This window comes from Lissotriton vulgaris, chromosome 2_1 (assembly GCF_964263255.1).
Source record: "Lissotriton vulgaris chromosome 2_1, aLisVul1.2, whole genome shotgun sequence".
Lineage (NCBI taxonomy): Eukaryota > Metazoa > Chordata > Amphibia > Caudata > Salamandridae > Lissotriton > Lissotriton vulgaris.
The window spans coordinates 336,996,938-337,023,137 of NC_141687.1; the positions used below are offsets into that span (position 1 = coordinate 336,996,938).

General features: G+C 50.9%; 1 protein-coding gene across 1 annotated transcript in view; it reads right to left on the bottom strand.

Annotated features, from left to right (window-relative positions):
• Positions 1 to 1,814, bottom strand: part of CPD (carboxypeptidase D) — an 839,931-nt gene extending 838,117 nt beyond the window's left edge. Inside the window, exon 1 of the mRNA XM_086955076.1 lies at positions 1,182 to 1,814. Within this exon, the coding sequence (XP_086811202.1) occupies positions 1,182 to 1,792 (611 nt within the window). The 5' untranslated portion in view covers positions 1,793 to 1,814. The remainder of the gene's footprint in view (positions 1 to 1,181) is intronic.
• Positions 1,815 to 26,200: the final 24,386 nt, after the last annotated feature.

Sequence of the window (26,200 nt, forward strand, 5' to 3'; positions counted from 1 at the left end):
GCACCAAATGAGGCAATACTCCTCAGTGCACCAGCACTGCAACTCTGGGCTCATCAGCGCAGTCTCGTCGGTTTGTCTTCTCAGGCACGAGGTCAGGGAAGCGCAGCCCAGAGAAGGCCCTGTCAGCCTCCAGCTCGCAGTCAGTCTTATTTCGCCTGCTGGGGGGCCCTTCGAGTTCACCTGGTCAAGTGCTGACCCTGATCAGCCACCACAAAACAAGTAGGCGCTGATATTTAGGTGAGATAAGCTGCGGACTGCCGGAGCCCTTTCAAGCTGCAGCCATGTTGCTCATCACTCGACCACACCCCTTCCATGCCACTAACTTTTAGCCATGCTGAACAGCAGCAACACTGGTGTACAACATGGCAAAAACACATTGCCAAAGTCAATAGCTCTTGTATAGGGAAGATCAATTGGCTATGCCAATGCTTGTTTGCAGATATGACAGCACGATCCTCCAAAAGATCTGTGGAGTGAGTTACGAGTATAGCTAGATGTGAGAAAATGACTTTTGCCATTGTGAAATGAGCTGTGTTGTGTATATATCATTTTCTTGTTCATATGTAGTATGTGCATGTGTAATTAATTATGTTATGTTGGTTGTGTTCTCTGGTACATGCACGTGTCAGCACCTGCAACAAGTCTCACATTTTACTTTAGAGTGGAAGGTGGAGACGAAGTGAGGGCTGGACAAGTGAACGTGCATATTTCTGTGCTCCTCTTCACCAGCGTTTTACTTTTACAAATAAATGATCTTAACAATACTCTGGTGTTGGACTGTACAAGCTGTCAAGTTGAATGGTTATGTTATGTAGTGGTTTTTAAACAATGCAATAAATCTACGCTAGTTCTAATAAGAAGTATAAAACTTTTACAAAATGTTATACATCAATTATTTATATACACGTATATCGTCAATTAATTATTTACTGTTACCGTAACTTCAAATGTCACTATAATTTGAAACAAAAGCATTAATAGATGACGTTACCAACGTATCATTCATTAATTACATGCCTATCCAAGCCTCCTAAATTGGTGTCAGTGCTTCAAAGACACTAACACTTTTACCAAACTAAGGCGTGGCACTCTTAACGCATCTGACTACAATTAGCTACAACAGACAGCGAGTCTTGATCCTCATCTCCCTCTAGGCACTAACGTATTTCTTGCAATCTCACCTGTTGGCACGTATCCACTCCATGACTGCCCGCACCTCTGGCTCCAAAGGACCCTTGACTTCCCCTGGGTTATACTGGTCAGGAAAGGCCCGATTAAGGTCCTTGTCGTGCCCGTTCTCACGCCCACCCTGTGCACCGCTGCAGTCGCCTTGGTGAGCGCGGCGGTAGCCGTCGGGGTTCAGGGACGGTAGCAGGTGCACGTCTGTGGTGTTTAGGAGCCGGCCAATGCGAGGGTCCGACTGGTAATTCCGTACCAGGATCCCTGCCAGCCGAATCAGCAATTCTCGAGACAGCACCTCGTCTCCGTGCATGTTCCCCACCAGCTTCACCTGCGGTGCACCGGGCTCCGCCGCAGTCACCCGTAGTACCCAAAGCGGGCTGCCCTCTGCCGACTGCCCAATAGAATAGAGCAGCACTTGGAGCGGGGACTCGGCAGCGGTTTCCAACTCCCGGAGACGCGGCTCCAGCTCCTCCGCGGTGGTGTAGCGGGTCTCCTCCTCTTCCAAAGGACCCTTCTTCACGTGCGCTGCAACTGCAAAGCGGACTACTAATAAAATAACAAGTGGAAAGAGCCAGATCGCGCACACCGACACCAGTGACCGGGCCGCCATCTTTTCCCAGCTCTGACAGCAGCAGCCCACCAGGCAACGCTGAGGCGTCAGAGGGGGCGGACCCAGTCAAGCGAGAGGTGTCTGAAGTTGAGAACCAATCATATGCTACCGAATTTAAAGTTCACGAATATAACTGTGGAAATGCGTGCAAATAAATATCACAGTGTAGGGATATGGAGATCAGAGCACACCAAATAGTCTTTCGCTAAGGTGACACGGGGAAAAATAAATAAAATATGTGGCGAGTCACGAGTGGAGAACTAAGATAGTAGCTGTCGTACAAAAGGGCAAAACGACTAGAGCGCTAACAGAGTAAACATAATGGCCACTTATTGGTCGCCATGTTGGACAAAACTAGCGTTGGAATACATTTTCCAGCTATTGCGACAAGAATTTTAGATTCTATTAAGGACACGGAGGTGAGGATTATTCTACTCAATTTCTTTAAAACTCAAACAGCAGCCAATGATAACACAAAGGCCTGTGCATGATTTGAGGGGCTGACACAACACTGGCGACAAGCGGAGGGGGCCCAACCCTCGCTCGCACCTTGCACTGCCTGTGGTGCGACTGTCTGCTGTACGTGGCAGCGCTGCGGTGTGCCGCAGGGGGCCGAAGCTGCAGCGTGTTCGCGGTGTGCTCACGCGCCACCCTCATCTCCTTGGTGCCCACGTGTGAAGTGGCACACCTTCTCACTGCCTGGAGCGTCTCCGGCTCCCAGCACCGTCAGGCCCAGACTGGACTGCCTGCGCAACCGCGCCCTCGCCGATCTGCAGCACCCAGAGCGAGGCCAGGCTTCTTCCCGAGGCCTCACCGGTCCTGTGCACGCCTGCCAGAGGAAGCGGCCCAGCCCCCAGTTGGTATCCTGTTCATCAAGCATTGGCAGCTGTAAGTCGAGCAGTGGCAGCTGAAAATAGAAGACAAGAAGGACAAGGTGGTCTCCTGATCATCAAGCACTGGCAGCTACAAACCAAGCATTGGTGGCTGCAAATAGAAGGCGAAGAAGGACAAAGAAGGAATGAGAGCTTACAAAAGGGGCACACTAAGCATCCTACACACCAAGTAAGGAGAAAGCTGGGAGACCAAGCGCTAGAGTGCCCAGGGAGTGGGAGAACAGCGCACCACAGCACCACGTGGGGCACCCAACGCCATTTTGTCCGTTGACCCGACCAGACCGTCCAAGAACACTCACCGCCAGGCGCCATGGTGGACAACAACAACGCTGCTGCACCAGCCCGCATCCCATTCCAGCACGCAGCATTAGGGGTCCTGCCCCCTTTCAGTGAGCTGGAAGATCCAGCGAAAGCCTCCCCCCGGTGGAGGACATGGATCGACCGCCTCAACAAGTACTTCGTCACGACCAGGGAAAAAGACGAGGAGGTAAAGAGATCCCTGCTGCTACACTATGCCGGAGATGAGATCTTCAAACTTTTCAAGCACCTACCCAACACAGGGGCTGAGAATGACTATGATGCGGCAGTGACAGCGCTAAACGGCCATTTTGACCGGCAACTAAATCCAGATTTCGAAGTCCTCAAACTCGGACAAGCCTGCCAGAGGGCAGGAGAATCCATGGACTCGTTCTATGCACGCCTCCGGGAGCTGGCGAGCACGTGTACCGACGAAGACCAGCCAAAAGAAATCAGGAGACAACTAATCCAGGGGTGCCGCGACAAAACCCTAAGAGGACTCATACTGCGTAAACCAAGAATTTCACTGGAAGACATACTAATACTAACCATATCGCACAACCTGTCCTCAGCTAGGGCAAATTAAATGGATCAAGCCCTAACCAAGCCCCATGCAAAGCCAGTCTCCATCAAGACAGAGCAAGCCTATGCTGTATGGACCAAGCCCAGAGGAGACATGTATAAAGGACGTAAAGGAGATGCCTCCAGATCAAGATGCGGGTTCTGTGGCCATGAGCCGCATGCGGCTAAAGACGGTCCCGCCCAAGGGAAAACCTGCACCAATTGCGGAATACCCGATCACTTTGCATCTGTCTGTAGGAGGTGGAACAGAAACCGAGAAGTCCGAGGGCAAAAGCCCCCAACGCGAGCCGTTCGACAGCTGTTGGAAACAGACACCGCGCCACCTGACCATGCACAGGGAAGACCAGTGAAACACCTACCAACCGTTGAGGACTCCTCAGAGGACGACGACGAAGAAGTATACATCGTCGCCTTCACAAGGGAGCTCAAGCAACGCCGCCAACCACAGCCCACATGCATAGTGCAGGTCGCGGGAACCGAGGTGAAAGCGGTTATCGACACAGGAGTGACGGGGAATGTCATGGGCCTACAACAATACTGAAACCTACGCCCTCGCCCTCTCGTAGTACCATCCAAAAGAAGGATCTACGCATATGGGCAGACACGCCCCTGCCGCTGAAAGGGAAGATCTCGGTGCCTATCAAGGCAGACGATCTTGAGGTGATGGCCACAATCCACATCATCGACAGGGAAGCGGACACCCTCCTGAGCAGCCACACTGCCGAAGATCTGAAGCTAATCGCTTTCGCGAGACGAATCCGGGCGTACCAGCTGGAAGAGCTCCTTGGGCAGTTCCCCGAGCTATTCAAAGGCCTCGGGTGCATCAAATGTGCCCCCATCAAGCTACACATTGACAAGACAGTCACCCTCATTGCCCTGCGACCCAGGAGATTTCCTTTTCACCTGCGACCGCTCGTCGAGAAGGAACTGGAAGCCTTGGAAGAACAAGGAGTCATTGAAAAAGTGACTGGCCCGACGCCATGGTTATCCCCGATGGTCTTTGAGGAAAAACCCAAGCAGCCAGGAGCCATACGCCTGTGTATCGATATGCGGCTAACCAATAATGCAATTAAAAGAGAACGCCACATAACACCAACAATGGATGACATAATTGCGGATGTCAACGGATCCAAATGGTTTTCAAAAATCGACTTGAACGCAAGGTATCACCAACTACCCCTGTCAGAGGAGAGTAGATCCATCACCACTTTCAGCACCCACCTCGGGCTCAGGAGGTACAAACGTTTGAACTTCGGGATATCCTCGGCAGCTGAGGTTTTCCAAAACACAATACAGGAGCTACTGTCAGGGTTACCAGGAGTATTGAACGTGAGCGATGATATCCTCATTCACTCCGCAACAGCCGCGGACCACCACAAGCACCTCCCTGACACACTAAAATGCCTCAGCGAACATGGAGCCACCCTACATAAGGACAAGTGCCAGTTCTTCCAGCCGTCCCTCGAGTTTTTCGGCTACGTATTCAACCAGGAAGGCATACAGGTAGACCCGAGGAAATCGCAAGCCATCAAGGACGCCCCCGCACCGACGACACCGACGGAAGTACGGAGCTTCCTGGGAATGGCCACATACTGTGGGCGGTTTATACCAGAGCTGGCCACTCGGAGCGAGCCGCTGCGGGCATTCACGAAAGCCGATCCAACCTGGCACTCGGGCCCAAAAGAGAAAGAAGCCTTCCAAGGAATAAAAGACGCCCTCCTAGGGGAAGCCACGCTCGCATACTTCGATCCCCCGAAGCGAACGGAAGTGCTGGTTGATGCAAGCCCAGTAGGACTCAGTGCAGTGTTGGCCCAGGAGCAGGAGCCAGGCCAGTGGGCCGCCCTGGCGTTCACCAATAAGTCGCTCACCTCCACAGAAGCAAGGTACGCACAGATCGTGCGCGAAGCACTCGCCATCAAGTGGGCCTGTAGTAATTTACATCTGTACCTCCACGGGCAGCCGTTCACAATGGTCACCGACCATCAGCCTCTGGTCCCCCTCTTCAAAGGAACAGCACTGCATCCACCCCACGTATTGAACACTGGGCCATCCAGCTACAGCCGTATGAGATGGAGGTGGTGTACTGCCCAGTGTCCAAGAACCCGGCAGATTTTCTGTCAAGACACCCAGTTCAGTCCGAGAAACGGAAGGAAGATGAAGACGTTGAAGAACATACCTACCTGTTCTCTCAGGCATCATGCCCCCAGAGCATGTCTTTAGACGAGGTATGAGAGGCGGCTGCCACCGATGCCGTCTATACCAAGACACTAGCCGCCTTGCAACAAGGTTCGTGGACAGACTACCTCCGCCAGTCCAATTTGTGGATCCCGGAAGATCGCGTGACCCTAACAAAAATGTGGCGGGTCCGTCATGAACTGAGCGCCACCAGCAGTGGCATCTTAATGAGAGGACCCCGGCTAGTGATCCTGCAAAGCCTCAAACACCGGGCCGTACAACTAGCTCACGGAGGACACCAGGGAATAACCAAGATGAAGGCACGGATGCGAGAAAAGGTCTGGTTCCCAGAACTTGAAGACATGGTAGAAGAATATGTTCGACGGTGCTCACTGTGCCAATTGACATCCTCTCCCGATTATCACTGAAGAAGCCTGCACCTTCCAAAGTAAGTGTGGATTTTGGAAGCTTCCCAGGAGGAAAACACACCCTTGTCATTGTAGATGCATACTCTAAATATCCTGTAATAGAACCCGTCACATCGACAGCTTTCAACTACGTCAGACCAGTATTAGAAAAAATATTCGCCATGTTTGGTTTCCCTCAAGAAGTACGCAGTGACAATGGTCCCCCGTTCCAAGAGGCCAAGTTTGCCACATTCCTCCAACAACGAGGCATATCGCATCGCTGCATCACCCCACAATGGCCCCAAGCTAACGGGGATATCGAACGCTTCATGCGAACTCTGAACAAGATGTTCCGCATAGCGGTGGTGGAACAAGTAGACCCCGAAAAGAAGCTCCATGAGTTCTTTAGAGGATACCGAAGCACCCCTCACTGTACCACTCAGCGAAGCCAGTGGGCCCTCATGCTCCATGGCCTCCGCCATGACCTACTCCCCACCTGTCCGGGATGGTCACCACCTCAACTGAAAATCGAGGAAGCGCAAGAGAGAAGAGTGCGACAGAATCAAGATGCAAGTGTCCGACGCCGAGCCACCCTGAGGAGGCTTAGCCAGAGGGCGACAGTCATCCTGCGGAGCCGGCGCCAGGGAGGAAAGTTCCAAACAGCCTATGAGCCGGGCACCTGAACAGTCACCGCCAACCATGGCTACATGGTAACGGCGCGTAGAGGAGCGGAGGAAGTGTCCGGAAACATCTCGTGGTTCAAGGAAGTCCCACCAGAACAACACCAGGAGATTGCCAGCAACCCCAAGTCCCATGGCCATGGGCGAGCCCAAAGAACAGGCGGACGACTCGGCCAGTGGCCAAGTTGACGAAACCCCAGAACAAAACCCCTCACCACAACAACATGGGATTTGTTCCAATGACTCCGGCCGGAGTGGAACGGGATGGCGTACCAGCACCCAAAGATACTGACTGAGGCCCAACCCCCACCGAGCCAGTGGCTTAGAGACTATGCCTGCTAAAGACCTGGGACAAAAAACATACATCTTATGCATCATAAAACAACATGACAGTTGTAAATCTTACCTGTCCCAACAATGGTATAATCCTCGCCTCCATGTCCTTAATAGAATCTAAAATTCTTGCTGCAATAGCGGGAACATTTTGAATTCTATGGCAGGACCGGAGGCTCAGATTATGCTGGTATAAAGCTGATCAACAACAACAGAAGAAACATGAGCAATGGGTTTGTAATAGAATACTTTAAACATTGAATCTAAAGACCAATCTGCAGCTTTCAAAATGTATTCTAAACGAGAACCCATGAGAAAAGCCTTAGAGGCCATAGTGCCTTGTAGAATGCGCACCATACACAGAAATATCTATACAAGCTTCAGCCATTACCCACCTAACCCAATGTGCCAGAGTGGCCGCTGAGACTGGGCGAAAAGGTTTCTGGATTGCCTAGAGTAACTGACCCAGAGGGTCCAATCTGTGAGCAAAAGTATGTTCTTCATACATTTTTAAACATTTCAAAACACATGATTTCTCATTATGAGGAAAAGCGGGGCACTCAACCAAATGAGACATTGTTTTCGTTCTTCACGAGATGATGAAAGAAACAACTTGGGGAGAGAAAACCCTTCCTGCCAAATCTAAAGCATGAGCATCAGACACTCTACGGCAGGAAATAAGACAAAAGAACATAGTGAGTTAGGCACATAATTGTTTTAAAGATAAATCTTTATTGTCCGGCCATGATTCTAACAAAGAAAGAACTTTTGATACATCCCATAACGTACTGTATTTGGGTTGTGGCAGATGAGCGACTCTGATGCCTTTCAACAACTTACACACCAGAAGGGGCGTTCCAACTGGTTTTCCGTCAATGTTGTTATGTCCGGTCGAAAAAGCCACCTGAAATTATTTACTGACCTATAAGACAGACGTGACTCAGCACATTTAGACAAAACATTTAGTATTTCCTTAAAATCAGATCCCACAGGATCCACCTGTCGTTGAAGGCACCAACCCATCCATCGCTTCCAGGATGCAGAATATCACTTGCAGGGGATGAAGCCCAAGCCTGTTCTATAAACTCGGCAGCCGCCGATGAAAGGACCTCAATTTGTTCATGTCTCCCCAGAGCAGCCAAACCATGAGGGATAACTAATTCTGGAGGACCAGAGGATGTGGGGAGCCCACTGGGACCTGGAGCAGCATCGGGAACACAGGCAGTTGGAATGGCAGGTCCACTGGCAACTCCAATAGAGTCAGAAACTACGATTGTGTCTTCCACAACAGTGTGTCTAATACTTATGATGTCGCCTGTCGCCGGACCTCAGCTGCTACTCTCAGAATCAACGCAAAGGGGGAAAGGCATAATTCCTCTGGGAGCCCAAAAGATGGAGAAAAGCATTCGTTCAAAACGCCATCTGATCTGGTGTCCACCTGTAGAAGCGGGAAGCTGAGTATTAACGTGAGATGCAAAGAGGTCTACCAGGCAAGGGCCTTGAATAGTCATGATCTCTAGAAACACAGAGGGATGGAGTAGCCAGTCGTTGAAGTCCCTCAAAAACCTTGAGTTCCAATCTGCCACCTGATTGCTCTTGCCGAGAATGTATTCTGCCACAATCTTGATCTTCTGTGCCAGGCAGAAGTGCCAAAACTCCCTCGCAATATTGGCAAGAAGTTGAGATTTCGTTGCTCCTAGGCGATTTATATAGCGTACCGCCAACACATTGTCCATCCGCGGGAGGATGCAACAATTGCTCTTCAAATGGGAGATCGATCTGATGGCAAACGATCCGGCTAACAACTCTAGACAGTTGATGTGTAATTTTAACTCTTCGGAGGACGACCGACCGCCAGTGGCATAGTCTCTGCATCTTGCGCCCCAGCCCCATCAACTGGCATCCGACTCGATAATTACATCGGGAGAGGCTCTGAAAATCACCTTGCCATTCCAGGCCTCCATGTGAATGAGCCACCATTGCAGCTCTTCTTGCACATCTAGAGACAGAGCAATCGGATGATCGTATGAGAACTTGTTCCATAGATAATGGATCTTGTGGCGTTGTAACGCCCTGTAATGGAGAGGTCCTGGGAAGATAGCCTGAATAGAGGAAGCAAAGAGACCCACAATCCTCACTAGCAACCTCAAAGAGACAGTCTGCTTCGACAGGGTCGTTCATATCTTCTTTTTTATGGATTTGATCTTGGGCACAGGAAGGAGCAACTGGGCATTCACCGAGTCGATTTGAAAACCTAGGAAGTCAACCTGTTGGGACGGGATAGTTATGAATTTTTTGGTGTTGATCACAAAACCCAACTCCAGTAACAAAGAGATTGTCCATTGTAAGTGAGTTCACAACAGTACGGGGTCCTGTGCTAGGAGAAGCATGTTGTCAAGATAAACGATCATGCGGACGCCCATCTCTCGAAGACGAGTGGTCACCGGCTTCAGCAGTTTGGAAAAACCCATGGTGCTGAAGAAAGGCCAAAGGGGAGGGATAGAGAGTGAAACCATTGCTCTTTCCACTGAGATTGGAGATATTTCTGATGGGAGGGGCAAATGGGTGCTGTTAGGTAAGCCTCCTTTAGGTCTAACGGACCATCCAATCTTTTTCTTGCAGTAAATCTCTTAAAAGATGGATTCCTTCCATCTTGAAATGTCTGTATTTATTTATTTGACTTTTATATAGCGCTGGCTAGAGCAAGAGGTATCAGAGCGCTTTACAAGAGTATCAACATAGGTACAATAATTACACAAAGTTACACATTAACAACAGGGACATGAGAATACTCGAGGATGGCAAACAACGATGCTAGGTGAGGCAACGACAAGCAGTGGGATAGCAGTAAAGACAACAGAGTATAGGAGATAAAAACAATCTGAGGGGCAGGGGAGGGAAGGGGGGACAGAAAGAAAGGGAAAGGAAGGCAGATACGGACAGAAAAGTGAGAGAGAAACAAAGCAAGAGAGGCAAAGGAAGGCCAATAAGGACAGGAGAGTGAAAGAGAAACAAAGCGAGAGAGGGAAATAGAGATAGTAATGAGTTTGACAGCGAGGAGTAGGTCAGAGGCACAGGAGAGGCTATAGAAAGGTCCCCCCGGCTGGGACAGGAGAAGAGGTCAGAGATCGCTAAGATGGCGGATCAGGAATAAGGGAGTAAAAGAAGCAAGTCACAAAATGGCAGGGAGCAGAAGGGTCAAAGTCCGAAAATCAAAGGGAAGAAAAATTCCAGAGGGCTACCAGAGGGGGAAACGAGCCAGGGAGTCAGGAGGGAGGAAGACAGTTGGCCCAAAAGTGCACCATCCATGAGCAAAGGCTCGGGGCAGCAGGGGCAGCGGTGTTCAATCTGGTGTCCATGGGTCAGGGAAAAATGACCACAGGTGCCAAAGCAGCAGTCCTCAGAATGGGAGGCAGCAAACTCCAAAGAAAGCTGGAGGAGGCATCTCTCCGGCACTGTAACAGAAAGATGGGTGCAGATAGCCATGGAGAGCGGTGCAGATTATAAAACTCTGCTATGTCTCTTAATCAGCCCAATGTCTAGCAAGGAGGTAAAGCAGCAGCAAAGTTAGAGAAACCGGAGGGGGTGCCTCTCCGATACGGTTGAGGAACGAAGGGCTCAGAACAGCTACGGAGAGCAGCGCCGGTACTTCTCACCTCCGCCATGCCCCCAAATCAGTCCAGATGTCCTGCGAAGAGGCAAAGAAGGCATGCTGGCTGTGGTGAAGGGCAGCAGCAATCGGACCCAGAGACAGGCGGGGGAGCTTCCGCCCGGCACTTTAGGAGCCTTCTGAAGAGATCAAAGAGGCATCGGCTACGAAGTAAAGGGATCCGTCGAACGTTGCAAACCAGGAAATGAGGAGAAAAGGCTTGGGAAGACTAAGACAAGCAGCAGAGTTAGGATTAGAGCTATGCCCGATGCCCGGCTGGGTAGGTGTCGGCCGCGGCGAGATACCGGGGTCAGACTCCCCTGTAGTTGAACAGAGCAGCTTCACCGGACATCAGCCAGGCTGGCTCTGGAACTCTGTGGGAGAAAGCCTCAGGCGCCAATTCTGATGAGTATCTCGGCTCACAAGAGCAGGAATGGAGCATCGAGAACCGCAGTTGAGGACGCAAACCCAGGTGAGTAGGTTTATCCCCGGAGGAGGTGGCAATCCAGTGATATTAGCCAAAAAGGTTATGTCTGGCCGGGGGAGCTTCCAGCTAGAGCTCCTCACCGGGTGGCCATCTTGAACCACAAAAGGACTATACTCCCTGAGATTCAACACTAATCTCTGTCCTCCTCCCTTCTTTCGCACCAAGAAGACATTGCTGCAAAAACCTTCAGGAATGAAGGGCCCCACAGCAATAGCCTGCTGTGCCAAACATTCTTGAACTTCTGAGTCTATAAAAGATCGTTCTTGAAGGGAAAAATGGAGAGGAGTAGGGGGCAGTGCCTGAAAAGGACCATCGACTATCCCAATTTCATACCCTTGAACAGTGTGAAGGTTCCATGCATCGGAGGTGATTTTTGTCCAATTGTACAGAAAATGCATTAGTCTGCCCCAAGAGGAATGACAGAAAGGAGAAGTGGAATTATATGAGGACTGGGCATCGTTGTTCCTGTAGCCTCTGTTGATGCCCCTGTTGTACTGGCCCTGGAAACCCCTGGATTTTGTGGGGTAAAATTCGACCTGGTCAGATTCCTGGGTCTATCCCATATGTCTGGGTGCGAAGGTACTCTGGGGACTTTGGTGACTGGATCGGCCGGTTGAGTGTCCCCTGCCAAGACCGACACTGCCAGGGAGGGGATGGAAAACCCTCTTGACAGAGAAGATTGTGACTTATCAAGAGAAGTGAACGCATTAACAAATTTCGCAATGTCCTTAAGAAATCGTTTTCCAAAAAGCTGTCCTTCAAGCAGCGGGCCAGGTTCAGCAGAGTCTAATTCCACTAGTTGAGGGACGATTCGCAAGAAGACTGACTTGCGTCTCTCAGAAGAGAGAGCACAGTTTGCATTTCCGAGAAGACAGACGTCCCTCTGGGTCCAGCCTACAAGGACCTCTGGGTGGATTGCGGCCCCAGTCTTTTGCACCTGAAGCGCGAGCATCAAAATCTTTGCCAAAGACCCCGGTAATAATAATAATAATAATAATAATCCACATTTGTAAAGCGCGAACAATCACCCGTAATGGTCTCTAGGCGCTGGGGGCCGTCGGGAAGATTAAGCAAGCTATGGCCCAGAGTCACATGGTGCTGGGCTGATCTGCCGCCGGCGATTGAACCGTAATCCCCCGATTCCAGCGTCAGTAGCCCTGGCCACGGTGCCACACCTCTACCCGGTACATCCAAAAGCTTATTTTGAGAAGCCCGGAGGGCCCGATCTATGCCTTTTTAAGGGTCTTTTTTTATACTTTTTAAAAAAGGTCTGCATGGACGTATCTATCTCGGGTGTAAAGGCAGTGTTATTCACCAGGTCTGGTCACGGGCATTTAGATCTTAAGAGGACCTGAACCTCCTTATCAAATCTCTTGTGTAAATTAGCTTGCATATACTCTGCCACTGCCGGGGCGGGAGCCCAATCAGAAGAGCAGGGATGAACAATGCTGGAGGGGTCAAAGGTGAAAGGGGAAGGTTGGACCGGAGAAAGAGAGTGTTTGCAATTCTTGGCGCATTTGCGTGGGCGGGATTCTTGAGAGGAATCAGTATCGGTATCCGTGTCAGTCAGAGGGATAGGGCTGAGGGGGTAGGAACCGGGTAAGGAGACACAGGGTGTGTGTCTTAGTCGTGCTCCTTAGCGGTCCGGAGCTTTGAATAAATCTGCACAAGGGGCCAAGGAAGATCCGGGGGTTCGGTGGGGGTAATAGGAGAAGGGTTAGGTGTGCCTGCAGGAGGAGTAGCAGTGGTACCTACTAATTGGTCTAGACGGAGAGATATGGGCAACAAGGTGGAGGAAAAGGCATTATCTAACTTCTTATCTAAAGTCTTTTCAATGAGGGCCTCAACATTATCATTGTAATAGAAATCTTCATCCTCTGCAGGACTATATGCAGCAAGCTCCTCCTCATAGACCTCACTGTCAGACATCATTGTAGGAGAGTAGGGTCTGCAATCCTATGATCACCCAGATTTTTTGCTTTTGTTTCACTGGTTTACGACTTTCTCTGGCTGTGGGCCTGCCAATCAGACCCACAGCCTGGCTGTTCTCTCTCTAAATTACAACATGTACCCTAGGTGCATTTACCAATTGGTACTGGGCCACCTTATCAGACCCTGTAACTCAGGGCATAGGTGTACCCAGGGCCTACCAGGGGCTGAAGCATGTATTATGCCACCCCTGGCTGGCCTCCTAAATTTGACACAACTGGCTGCATGACAGCTGGGGCAAAGTCGTGTAATCACCCTTTGCTGTAGATATAGTATACCTATATCTAACCCTAAAAATGGACACACAGATTTCTATCAGTCACTCCTATGGCAGGCCTTGACAATCCTGAAGGCAGAGTGCTTGGAATCGTGTGAAATGGTGCTCTGGCATGAGCTGAGCCCGTTTGCAGCTTGCGGAACCAAGTCCTAATAGCTGTTCCATGATAACGCATACCATATACTCTTAAGTGCATTATAATCCTCGCGGTTAAATGCTATCTTTGGTATTGCTTTATCAAAACATGTCGAGTAAGGTGTCATACGAATTGGAATACTAACCCCTCGCCAATTCTGGCGACGGGGTTAGCATTCCACCCTTCTAGAGGGACACGACATGTATGTAACTGTGAACCCCGGTTAAAGTTAAACGAAGCCTCAGCTCCACAAAATGGATGCTGCCACCACAGACACGAGTCTGACCTCCTGCTGCTGGGAGTCCTTCCAGCAAGGAGAGCTTGGACAAAGGGTTTCCTGTCCGGGGCGGTGCTAGCACCATCCCAGACAGGGTTTTGTGTATCCTGGGTAGGCAGGGCTTTACAGGAAGGTGACTGCTGAGTGGCACCCCGGTGCTCACTACGCATAGGCCGGTCAGAACCAGTTCCAGGGGCACACCAGCCCCTGGCCTGGGGAAAGTCCGGCATGGGAGAGGGGTGTAACCACCCCCCTCCTAGTCCCACCCATAGGCAGGACCTAGTCACCGGGTCAGCCCCTTTTCCTAGTATAAAGATAGGAGCGGGCCCCCTGTTCAAATTAGATCATCTTTGGAATCAAGACACGACTTTCTGCGAAAGGACTTCAAGATTTCTTCTTCAAGATTCTCCCTTGTGACTAAGGAGTAGTCACCCTGCATCCGCAGGCACCATCTAAAGAACACTGCGGTCTGCTGCAAGTCCTTCCTCAGGAATCCGACAACACAGCTCGACGAGACCCGGCTTCCCTGGCACCTCTGACCTCTACTCACCTCTACAGCCAAGCTGAGATATATGTAAATATATTAATCCCGGAGTCCCCAGAGGGAAGCCACATTTCACAACCCCAACTCTCTAATGAGAAAGGGCGTCAAAAGGGAGCAAGAGCTGGAGCAGGGTGGCCACTAGTACCAAAATAGCCCCTGTAATAATGGTCTAATGGCCCTGCCTGCCTATTTAGCAGAGGTTTCCCAAAATTAGTATTCCTTATTTGTGGGAATAAGTGGTTAAAATATATTGCAAGCATTATCCAGCAGGAAGAAAAGTCCTAACTAGGTCCCGGAACCGGCTCCAGAAATACTGCGTGCTGCTTTCCCCAATTGTTCTAGCCCGGGGTTGGCATCTTCCAGCATGTTGAAAGGGAGGCCGGCTATGCGTGCACACACCCGTGCGAGTTCCCAAGACGAACGTAGGCAGCCCGGTCTGGCTCTCAGTGTAAATCTTGCTCCCAGAAATGGGCCAACGTAGCCTGGAGCGCGAGACACGCGCAACCGCCAGGCAATGAACTCGCATTAGCGAGGCTGCCACTAGCTACCTGAAGGGGATAAAAACGGAAAGACTGGCATCTAAAGAGCAGTGCAACATGCGCTGACAGAAATACACAAAAAAACTGTATTGTTCACCGATCACAGCGCGAGCGCAACAGCGCTAAGGCAAAACGAATCGAACAATAACGGCAATAGTAAACATATGCCAACTCTTAATAAGCATAATATAAACCAACACAGTTCAGTAGTGACAGAGCGGGGGGCAAGCACAGCGAGCTTTGAACCCGATGATAAGTGTTAGGACAGAGCGGGGGCAGGGGAGTAAGCACAGCGAGCTTTGAACCGCATGATCTGTTTTAGGACAGAGCGGGGGCAGGGGGGTAAGCACGGCGAGCTTTGAACCTGATGCTCAGTGTTAGGACACAGCGGGGGCAGGGGCGGTAAGCAAGGCGAGCTTTGAACCGGATGATAAGTGTTAGGACAGAGCGGGGGCAGAGGGGGTAAGCACAGCGAGCTTTGAACCTGATGATCAGTGTTAGGACAAAGCGGGGGCAGGGGGGGTAAGCACAGCGAGCTTTGAACCTGATGCTAAGTGTTAAGACAGAGGGGGGCAGAGGGGGTAAACACTATGTATTAAGGGTAAAGTGGCCGCTTCTATGACAAACCTAAAGCTGACTGACTGACTGACTGAATTATTTGTAAAGCGCTCTTATGCCGAGGCGTCTTGGCGCGGTAGAACGGAAGGCAGTACAAAGGTCAATTAGGGCATAGAAAAGAGCCAGGTTTTTAGCACCTTCCTGAAGCTTGTTCTGTTCTTGTCCGAGCGTAGCGCAAGGGGCAGGGTATTCCACAATTTGGAAGCCTGGTCGGAAAATGATTTTCCACCCCATTGTGCTCTCTTTATTTTTGGCAAACAGATCAGATCTTTACTTGCAGATCTTAATGTGCGAGAAGGCACGTAGCGAGGGAAGAGATTGGTAAGATCCTCTGATCCTTCCCATAGAGAGATTTGTGGACCAGACAGAGGGCCTTGAATTGGATTCTACGCCTAACTGGGAGCCAGTGAAGTTCTCACAAGGCTGGGGATGTGGGATGTCTTTTTGGGAGGTTCAATAAGACCTTGGCTGCTGCGTTTTGAATTGACTGGAGTTTGGCAAGCTGTTTTTCACCTGCACCTAGATAGAGTGCATTGCAATAATCTATCCGGGACATTATTAGAGCTCCCAGCTAGAGCTTGCCAAGCTGCTGGTTGAGAACCTTGCAATGGACCCAGCCACCCTTCCCCTCCCCTCTGAAAGGGGGGGGAGAAGGAGGAGAGAAGAGCTGCAGAGCGAAGCTGCAGGCAGACTCTGACCTTGAAGCCTAGAGGTGAGGGCCAAAGGAGTGAGCAGCCCATAGTAGAAAGGGAGACAAGGACACTTGTTTTCGGGAAATGAGATGCACTGTTCATGCCCTATTGACAAACTTCCATGGCATGAATAGTGGTGATCAATAGCAAAAATGCTGGGCTGTTCCTAAGGTGAGAGGAATGTACGGGGACCTGTGTTGTGTGGAATGTAGTAGGGCCTAGTAGGGAACAATTTTTTGTGTTCTGACTAGCGGTGTCTCGCACCTACCCCTCGCCGCACCACCCGGATCCGGCGGCGAGGGGTAGGTGCGAGACGCGGCTAGTCAGAACACAAAAAATTCTTGATGTTCTAATACGCTGTTTGTACCCGCCGGATACTGTTGCGGCCAGTACACAATACCAATTAGGTAGAGGCAGCCCAACGCAGGTACCACGCACTAAACACTGAGTGCCTTATTTATGAAGGCCTTGCGCCACCGGTGCGTCACTTTTTCCCATTTTAAAAGTGACGCACCGGTGGCGCAAGGCCTTCATAAATAAGGCCCTGAAGTGTTCTGCGAATACCTTCCCTTTTACACATAAATGTTGTCTGAATACTAGACATTTAACTACTTTGACGTAGACAGTCGATACATTAACTACTTATAGGTCCTGAAGAATCGCTAGCTAATTGCATTAGAGCAAGAAACATGTCGACCCACCATAGTACACACTAAACCGCGAGTCGTGAACAGGAAGCATAAATTTCCTACGAGTACCGAATAGTCCACATTTTAATTAGAGCAGGGGACCCCCAGAATAAAGTCATTCATGGTACCCCTAGCTTTATTTTAACACACTTGCCCACGTCTACGCACTTCTGGCCCCAGACCCGCACTTCATCTATACGGCATTTGGAAAAAGATCTCCGCTAAAGAGCCCCTCTTTGAGGTGTTGCCCGTCGGGTATTGCACCGCCGACCCGACGAGGAACAAAGCCCAAATGATGAAGCATGACACCTGAAAGGGTGTGTGAGGGCATTAAATCCAACGAAATGGATGCCCAACTGTAGGACTCTAAGAGGCCCCACTACATTCCACACAACACAGGTCCCCGTACATTCCTCTCAACTTAGGAACAGCCCAGCATTTTTGCTCTTGATTATCCCTTGAGGGCACCTCTGCGGCTGGACTTACCACTCACCATGAGTGGTGATTGCCCCTTCCTTTAAATACCTCCCTCTCCCCCTTTGTTGTCAATTATGAATAGTGGTGAGGCTTGCAAATAGGAGCAGTTTCCCTCCTCCCTGTCCAAAGGGAGGGGTCGAATAAGGAGAATGGAATGCAGAGGGAGGAGATAACAGTCAGGGCCTGTGACCCAGTGACCCATGATGAGAGATTAAAGCCATATGGGCCTCTGCTAGTAAGCGTGTGCCCGCACACATGCACGCAAGCTCTAGGCCACAGAGGTGGCATTTTTTGAAGCCCTTACTAAAAGTCTCACCAGACTACAGCGCATGCGCTGCTCTAGGCTCGACCTAAAAAACAAGATAAGCGCAAAGCGTGTTGGTGGGAATCAAGCAGCAGCAAGCTTCCCAATAAAAACAAGCAATGACAAAGCTGCGACTGAAAGTTAGGAAATAGCACTATAGCACTATGATGTGGCTAGTGCTAGCTGCGTCATATTGTTTTTTTCTGGTTGGAGTACTGTTGGGGTCGGGGGATAGGGTAGGTGGAAGAGGGGCAAGCAACAGCGGTGGGGGGAGCAAAAAATTAAAAGCAGGGACAGGGCAAAGTACAAGCAGAAACTAAGGGCAAGGAAAGTGGGTAAGCACAAACAACAGGGAAGAAAGAATGTGGGAGGGTAACCAGCCAGGCGAGGACGCTGGCTGGGGCATGGGATGAGAACAAATAACAGTGGGGGGGCACGGGGCAAGCACAAACCACAGGGTGGGAGGAGACTAGCAACAACAGAGCAATGATTTTACAGACACAAGCCGTAAACCAGTATATGCCATTATAGTCCGGATGCAACATATAGCAATTGGGTACCGGTGCAAGCATGCAGCATACATCCATTACTTCCTGCAAAAAAACACACATTGATCAGTGGGAGCAAGCGTTTGCACATCAAAATAAACAAGGGGAGGGGGATCAGCAGTGCCACACGGGCAGCAGTGGAAGAGGACATGTCCTGGGGTGATCCATTGGAGTTAATAATTGAGAACAAGCATTGAAAACGCAATAGATCTCACCTTTGATTAAGTTAAAGCCATTTGCTTTGCTAATCGTATTGTATAGCAAAGCAAATGGCTTTAACTTAATAAAAGGCGAGACCTATTGCATTTTCAATGCTTGTTTCAATAGGCGTTTTAGCCAGCCCTGGCTCTTATGAACTTTGAGCTGCTCTCGTGATGGAAGCAAGTGTGCTATTTAATGGCGTAATGGTGCCTTAATTTGAATAGTAGTTTGCTAATTGTGAACCGTAATTGGCGGAAAACATATTCACAGAACACACAGTTCACTGTGGTTTAATATCCTGCGAGTCTTAAACAAAATCCAAGCATTTTCTAGTTATTTAATGCTTAGCATTGCATTTGCTACGCAGGTTCAGTGAGAATAGGTAGTAGTAGAATGTACTTTTTTTGTTGTAAAAATATTCAGATTTAAATGCCGTACAGGTTAAGGCACATCCTAAATTGGCAGCATTAGTGGAATGAGTACATGAACTTCAGTCTTTATTGGCAAGCACTGTGACAGGAGATGTTGAGACTTCATGTCTTGCATTTCTGATGAGCTGCCTAATCACCTATCCCTACTCCTTCACAAACTCCATACTGCCTCTGAGAAATTGGAGCTTTTCTGGCCGGGCCGGCACGCATGGTGGCGTAATTTCACTTTAAACTGTGTTTAAAGTGAAAGCACGCCGTGTTTAACAAGATGGCAGCGGACTGTCCACTGTCCTTACATGCACGCGCATGCTGTTAGGTTTGGACAAATGGCGAGAGCAGCCATCTTTGTCCATCCCTACGCGCATATGTAAGGCTTAGGGAGAATCAATTCCAAAAGGTCCTCTCTGGCGAGAGCAGCGCATGCGCTACTTTTGCCAGGCAAGACCTAAAAAAGGTGGGACAAGCAGGAACCATTATCAAACTCGAAACAACGTTTTTTAAAGGACACAGCAAAATCCGATCAGAAGCTGAAGGCAGGCTGTAAGCCCCCTGACTGGAAACAGCATGTCGAGAGAAGAATAGTTGGGCAAATAATATTTTGTAAATTATCATAAAAGGTAAATTTCAAAGCTTAGTGGGCAGTGCAATTGGTCAAAACTGAGACAGCTAAAGGGCAGTGAGAAGGCACTTTTATGGAAAAAGATGTGCGAAAAGGCGTCCTTTAATGCACGTTTGGCCAAAAGCATTGGTCATAACTAATATTGCTTGACGACCAAACTCTTGCGCAGTGGGAGAGGTGAAGGAGCTACGGACCTCCGCTGTTGACTGTGACCCTCATCTCTGCGGACACCGCTGCTCCCACCACTGCTCGCCACACCTGCTTCGCGGGTGCCGCTTCGCGGGCTGCAGCGAGGGGCCAGGCACCAAGGCTGTCATCAGAGCCAGGAGGCGGTAAGGAGAAGGGCGCAACATCACTCGGACTCCAAAGACCAGGAGTCCCTGCAACCGCCCAGGTGCGCACGGCCACGCCTCCTGGGAGACACGCCCCCCGCCCAACCAAGCTCCAAAAGGCGGCAGCCTCCATCAGCCTGTGGGACGACCAAACTCTTGCGCAGTGGGAGAGGTGAAGTAGCTACGGACCTCCGCTGTTGACCTGTGACCCTCATCTCTGCGGACACCGCTGCTCCCGCCACTGCTTGCCGCACCCGCTTCGCGGGTGCCGCTTCGTGGGTGCCGCTTCGTGGGTGCTGCTTCGCGGGCTGCAGCGAGGGGCCAGGCACCAAGGCTGTCATCAGAGCCAGGAGGCGGTAAGGAGGAGGGCGCAACATCACTCGGACTCCAAAGACCAGGAGTCCCTGCAACCGCCCAGGAGCGCACGGCCGCGCCTCCTGGGAGACACGCCCCCCGCCCACAACTACCTACTTTAACGGCCTGCGTGACGCACAGTGGGACGCGTGCGGGACGCTGAGCGAAGCCCGAGCAAAGGGCGGGCAGTCTGTGGCATTCAGGGGCTGTTAGAGGCTGGGCTGGGCCACCCCCCTTACATCCATCGCCTCCGGACTAAGACCTCGGAGTCTATCTGTGGGTCCCGAGGCCATCATGTCAACCCGCTCTGGTAAAGCTTTGAGGGGCGGCGGAGAAAGTGCCTCAGGGGGTTCTACGATAATTGGCACAATGGACAAATTCATAACCAGGGTGGCCGCCGTCATTGAAAAGGAGATTGCAATGACGGAACGCCGCCTCTCACAAGACTTCCTTCCTTCCAAACGCTCTTCCCTGGGAGCTGCGGCACATGTTTTGTCCCCAATCTCCTCTATCCCCACCGCACCCCTGCCTGGGACCCTCTTTGGGGAGCCACATATTGTAGCGCTAGAGGCAGGAATTGATAGGATAGAAAGTCTGATATCTGATTCTCTCCCCAACAGCCCCTGCACTGCGGTAGCAGAGTCCTGCCCCGCTCATCCCATAGCTAGCTCTCCCGGCCTCATGTCTCAATCCGGTTCTAACGTTCCTACACCCGGCCTAAAACCATTGTCCCAGATTCGATCTACCCGGGTGCATAGGAAAAGGAAAAGGGCGACGAGTATTCGGAAGGGTTATTACTCCACGCTTTATAAGCGTCCTAGGACCCAGCCCCAAAGGGGTCCTACACACTCAGACTCCGGAGGGCCTGAACCACCTGGGAACACCACCCCCCCACAGCTTGCAGCCGACACCCTGCAGCCTCTCCCCTTGGTCCCGGCATTACTTGTTCCAGCTAACGAGGGCCCCTTACTCGAGCCCCTCGAGAAACTGGTAAGGTCTCTGCTGGTACCACTCATTGACCAAGTAAAGAGTCTGGGGGATAGGCTTGACAGATTTGAACAGGTTACCAGGGACAATTTTTTCTCCCTGAAAACCTTGTTGAAACTACAGCCAAAGCTTAGTGAGGACAACCCAGACAGGAATGCTGGAAAAGGGGTTTCTGTGAGCCATCCACTGGGAGAGCAGTCGACACTGCCTGCTAAGTCACTAGCTACCGGGAATGCTCCTACACCAGCTTCCCAGGCCGGTGCAAAGCAGGCAAGGCCGAGTGTTTCCACTCATGCTGCTCAAGTGCATGCTACTCCCTCCCCAGCAGCGATAATATCCGTGCCTAATCCTGCACATAAGAAGCAACAGAAGGGAGGGACTGGTCCAAACTCTAAACCCCTGGCTGCTCCACCCGCTAAAGCCAGTGGAGTAGCCATAACCCTTAAGGCCAACCCTACCACCTCTCCTCCTAAAAATCTCTCCCCAGTGGCCATTCCACAGAAACCGACACGTAAGTGCCCCCAGTCAACCTCCCCCCTGAGTGTCACCCATATGTTGTTGTCCTTATCAAAGTTCCCCCCCTAAAAGACACCCAGCAGGAAACTCATCAGGCGCTAAAGAACAAGGTCATCCACTGGCTGAAAACCAATAGACCCTTCCATTGGGCGTGATTCTTGGCGTACGTAGGGTGGGCTGGATCGGACATGGGAAAAAACCTTTGGAGGGTGACTGTGTGGTGGTCAATTTCCAAGACTCAAGAGCTGCCCACTCAATATGCTGCCAAGGGCGACCCGTGGCCGGCCCCGGAGTTGATGCAGTTGATCTATCATTCTTCTACCCGCGGTCGGCCCCGATTATCCCTATCATCCATCCCGGGCCCCTTCCCCAAAACAACGCCCATGGCCAATTTTTCCCAGGGACAACTGTAGCGCAGTCGCATACAGATCCACCATTATCGAACTGGGGCTTCTGGGGCTGCTGGCTTTGTGACGCTTCTGAGGAGGCTCTGGTGACTTGGAGTTCCAGCGTCCAGTCCCCCCCTTCTGCCAAAAATTATATCCCTCCGACCACACCAGAAGATCAGGTTATTGTCAAGACTTCAGGGGCACTAGGGGAGGTGAGGGCGCCACTTGACCCTTCAGTTGGCTCTCCAACTGTGGGTGTTGTGGACCTACTTGCTCCTGTCGAGACCTGTAGCATTGCGGCTGTGGCGGACCCACTCATTAGGGTTCTCAGCTGGAACGTAGCAGGCCTCGAGAGAAAGCTGGCATTGCCCGACTGGAACTCGCTTGTGGAACAATACTCCATATGCCTGTTCCAGGAAACTTGGAGCAAGGAGCCCCTACACAAGGCAGGATACTCTACCCACCATTTACCAGCTGTCCACTCAGAAACTGGTAGGGGTCGCCCTTCAGTGAAGTGAAGTAGTGTGGCTCACTGGTTAGAGGCGGCATACCCGAGAGCAGAGGACGGCCCGGGACCAGGGTTCGATTCCCGACGCGGCAGGTTTCTGGACCAGGGTCAGCGGACTCGATAATTCTCTCGTCTCGGTGCCCACTCTGATCAGCGATCACACTCGGCAACTCTGGGCACTAGCTTGCCTCATCTTCACTAACGGCCCCATCAGACCGCCGGGGATGCCTGGTCTCACCCTGGAGATACCCATTAAGGGACCATCTCTCAGGGAAGCCAGGAAGGGTTTCGCAGCGGTCGAAGCGCGGGGACACGCCGGTGCGCGTAATAACCCAGCGCTATATAAATACCCCTATTACTTCAGGCGGCCTCCTCATCTGGGTGGCCTCTGAACTTAACTGCAGGGTGGTGGAGCGGGATACTAAATGCCCGGACCTCCTCAACATTTCCCTGAAAAACCCCAAGGGACGAGTTATTTTAAACATCTTCAACATTTATGCCCGAGGCACGAAGGGGGGTAGAGAATCCCCAGTTATAGCTTGCCTGGAAGCCCTGCTTCGTTCATCACCACACAAGCATTTCACTCTGGTGGCGGGTGATTTTAATTGCACTTTTGAGCCCCTGGGCCCTGAAATTTTACAAGATCAAGAGGAACACGACAATAGGTGGGGGATACCAGCCTTAGAACTCAGTCCAATCAAAAAGTGGACAGAAGTGGCCCTCCAGATTAACTCCATAACTATGGAGTTTGGTCTGAGGGCCGCTAATGGCAGGACTGGTTCTGATAAAGCAGGAGCCCATACTTACAACAGGCCTGGACATACGTCAAGAATTGATTATTTTCTTCTTGACGTAAACTTGTGGAGCATGGTAAATGATATGGTGATCCTTCCTTCCGTGGAGAGTGATCACAATCTCCTCTCGCTCACATTGTCCCATAGGTGGTTATCTGGCACTGAGAGTAGAAACGCTTGCAATCTCGCCCCGGATTTGTCAGTAGTCTCCAACTGTGGACGACGTCTAAAGTGGGCGAAGCTGTCGCTCTCAGAGGAGAAAACTTCCGCCATAAGGCAGCTTCTTACCACAGCTCTAGATAACCTTGACTCCTACGAGGATGGGTTGTTGGAGGTGACTATTAGGTTCTGTACCCTAACTCAGGCTATCAGCGACCTTTTCGTAGTCCCAGCTAGTACCACCAGGAGGAAACCTCGTATACGGGCTAGACAGGGCTGGTTTAACCAGAAGTGCAGGGAGGCGAAGTCGCTCCTTATTGAAGCAGTTAAATCTAAAATACCCACTAGGACCAGGGTGGCTAGAAGGCACTACTCCCTCTGCCAAAAAAATGCTAAGAAGGAGTGGGAGGACAATTACTGGCAGGACCTTTTGGCTGCCAGTCAAGGGAAAGATGCTAAAGGCTTTTGGGACTTGGTGGGAAATAGGAATCATCCCGATGATACTCTAAGGACCTGCAGCATTAGTGCCCAGACATGGTTTACCCACTTTCAAACACTCTATTCCGCCATTGAAGGCCCACTTAATGATCCCTTCATCCTCCCGCCATACACCTTAGATAGAGACTTGGATCTGTTTTCTGTACAGGAAGTCACAAATCAGATTAAAACCCTGGTGCCACTAAAAGCAGCAGCTGGCCCGGACGGTCTCCCAGGAGACATCCTCCGAGCCTACCCAAAAGAATGGGGGGTACTGATCTCGGCCCTTCTTAACGCAATCATCGAGGGAGGATCTGTGCCAGACTCCTGGAAAGGGGCCGAGGTAGTCCCAATTTTCAAAAAGGGTTGCCGGGACTTACCTGGGAACTATAGGCCCATAAGCCTAATAGACTCGAGTCAGAAACTGGCGGGGAAAGCTATTTTGGGGTGGATCTCACAATGGGTGTATGATAACCACATTCTGTCTGATATGCAAGCCGGGTTTCGTTCAGGAACCGGAACCATTGAACAAGTGTTCAGGCTCTTGTTACTATACTGGAAGGTGGTGGAGCTAGGCAAAGGCAGTCTTTACCTGGCCTTTATAGATCTGAAGACTGCCTTTGACCTGGTTCCTAGGGAGGAACTCTGGAGGGTGTTGTATGGCCTAGGGATGCCCCCGCACATCTTAAACCTTCTTATTAAATTGCATAATGCCACCTATGCCCAGGTTAGATGGGGGTTGAATGGGGAAAAGACCGAAAAGATCAGGGTCGAGAGGGGAGTGCGGCAGGGCTGTGTTCTGGCTCCCACCCTATTCTCCCTCTACATTAATGGGGTGGTAGAGCACCTGCTCGGCGAACCAGCAGACGCCCCCACTTTGGGAGGCGTAAAAATTCCAACATTGCTGTTCGCCGATGACACCCTCCTCATTTCGAAAACCCCTCAAGGCCTCCAGAAACTCCTGAACCGCTTTCAGGACTTTTGCACTATCAGAGGATTAGTCATCAATGTGGACAAAACAAAGTATTTAGTCATGCACCCCCCTCGTAAACTTGGCCGTCCCCCTATTTTGAACTCCACCCCCTTTGAAAGAGTGGCAGAATTCGACTACCTGGGAATCCGCTTAAGTGAAGCGATGAGCTGGTCCGCCCACATCAACAAAATGACAATCGGTCATAAAAGGGTGGGGGGGCCCTCCTTAAGGAGTACAGCAATTCAACCAAACAATGTGTTGCCCCATTAATAGACATTTACAAAGCCCGAGCTGTATCTGCGTCACTCTACGGAGCCGAACTGTGGGGCCTAGGTAAATTGGAATCTCTGAGCAAGGCCGAGAACAAATTCATCAAAGACCTCCTTGCCATCCCGATGAGTACTCCGACAGTCTCGGTCTTAATGGATGTAGGCTGCAAAGCAATTAGGGACCAGGCTTGCCTTCGCCCTCTCTTGCGTTGGGCTCGCTTGTGGAGGGTTCCGGAGTTAAAATCCTACGCTGACGGGTTAGCAGAGGTGATGCGCTCTGATGGCTGGCAGAAGATTAAATGGCTCAGGGACATCAAACAACTGCTAGGGGATCTAGGTTTGGAATCCTGCTGGCTCAGCCACTCAGCCCCCCCAAAGGAGTCCCTAAAAAAACTATACTGGGAATGGGTCTTCGCGAAGCGCATCAGCAACCGGCAGCACTGCAATGCCACCGCAGCATTTTTGTTAATAAAAGACGTTGTTGCCTTCGAGCCCTACATGGATTTAATTACCATCGCCATGGACCGGTCTTTGTACATCAAATTCCGATTAGGAACCCTACCCCTTGCCGATCTCTGCTCCAGGTGGAACAAGTCCCAGCCAGCATCACGCCATTGTGCCCTATGTTCTGACAAACCTGAGACTGTACCACATTTTCTTTTCGAATGTCCGGACTATGGACGCCCTAGATCATGATGGCTTAAACCAATTTGCAGAGAACTAGGCACTCGCCAGCATACGGTCGCCCTCCGGGTTTTATTAACTAATACAGCCCCTCCCATTGTCTGTGCCGTTTCCAAGTTTTT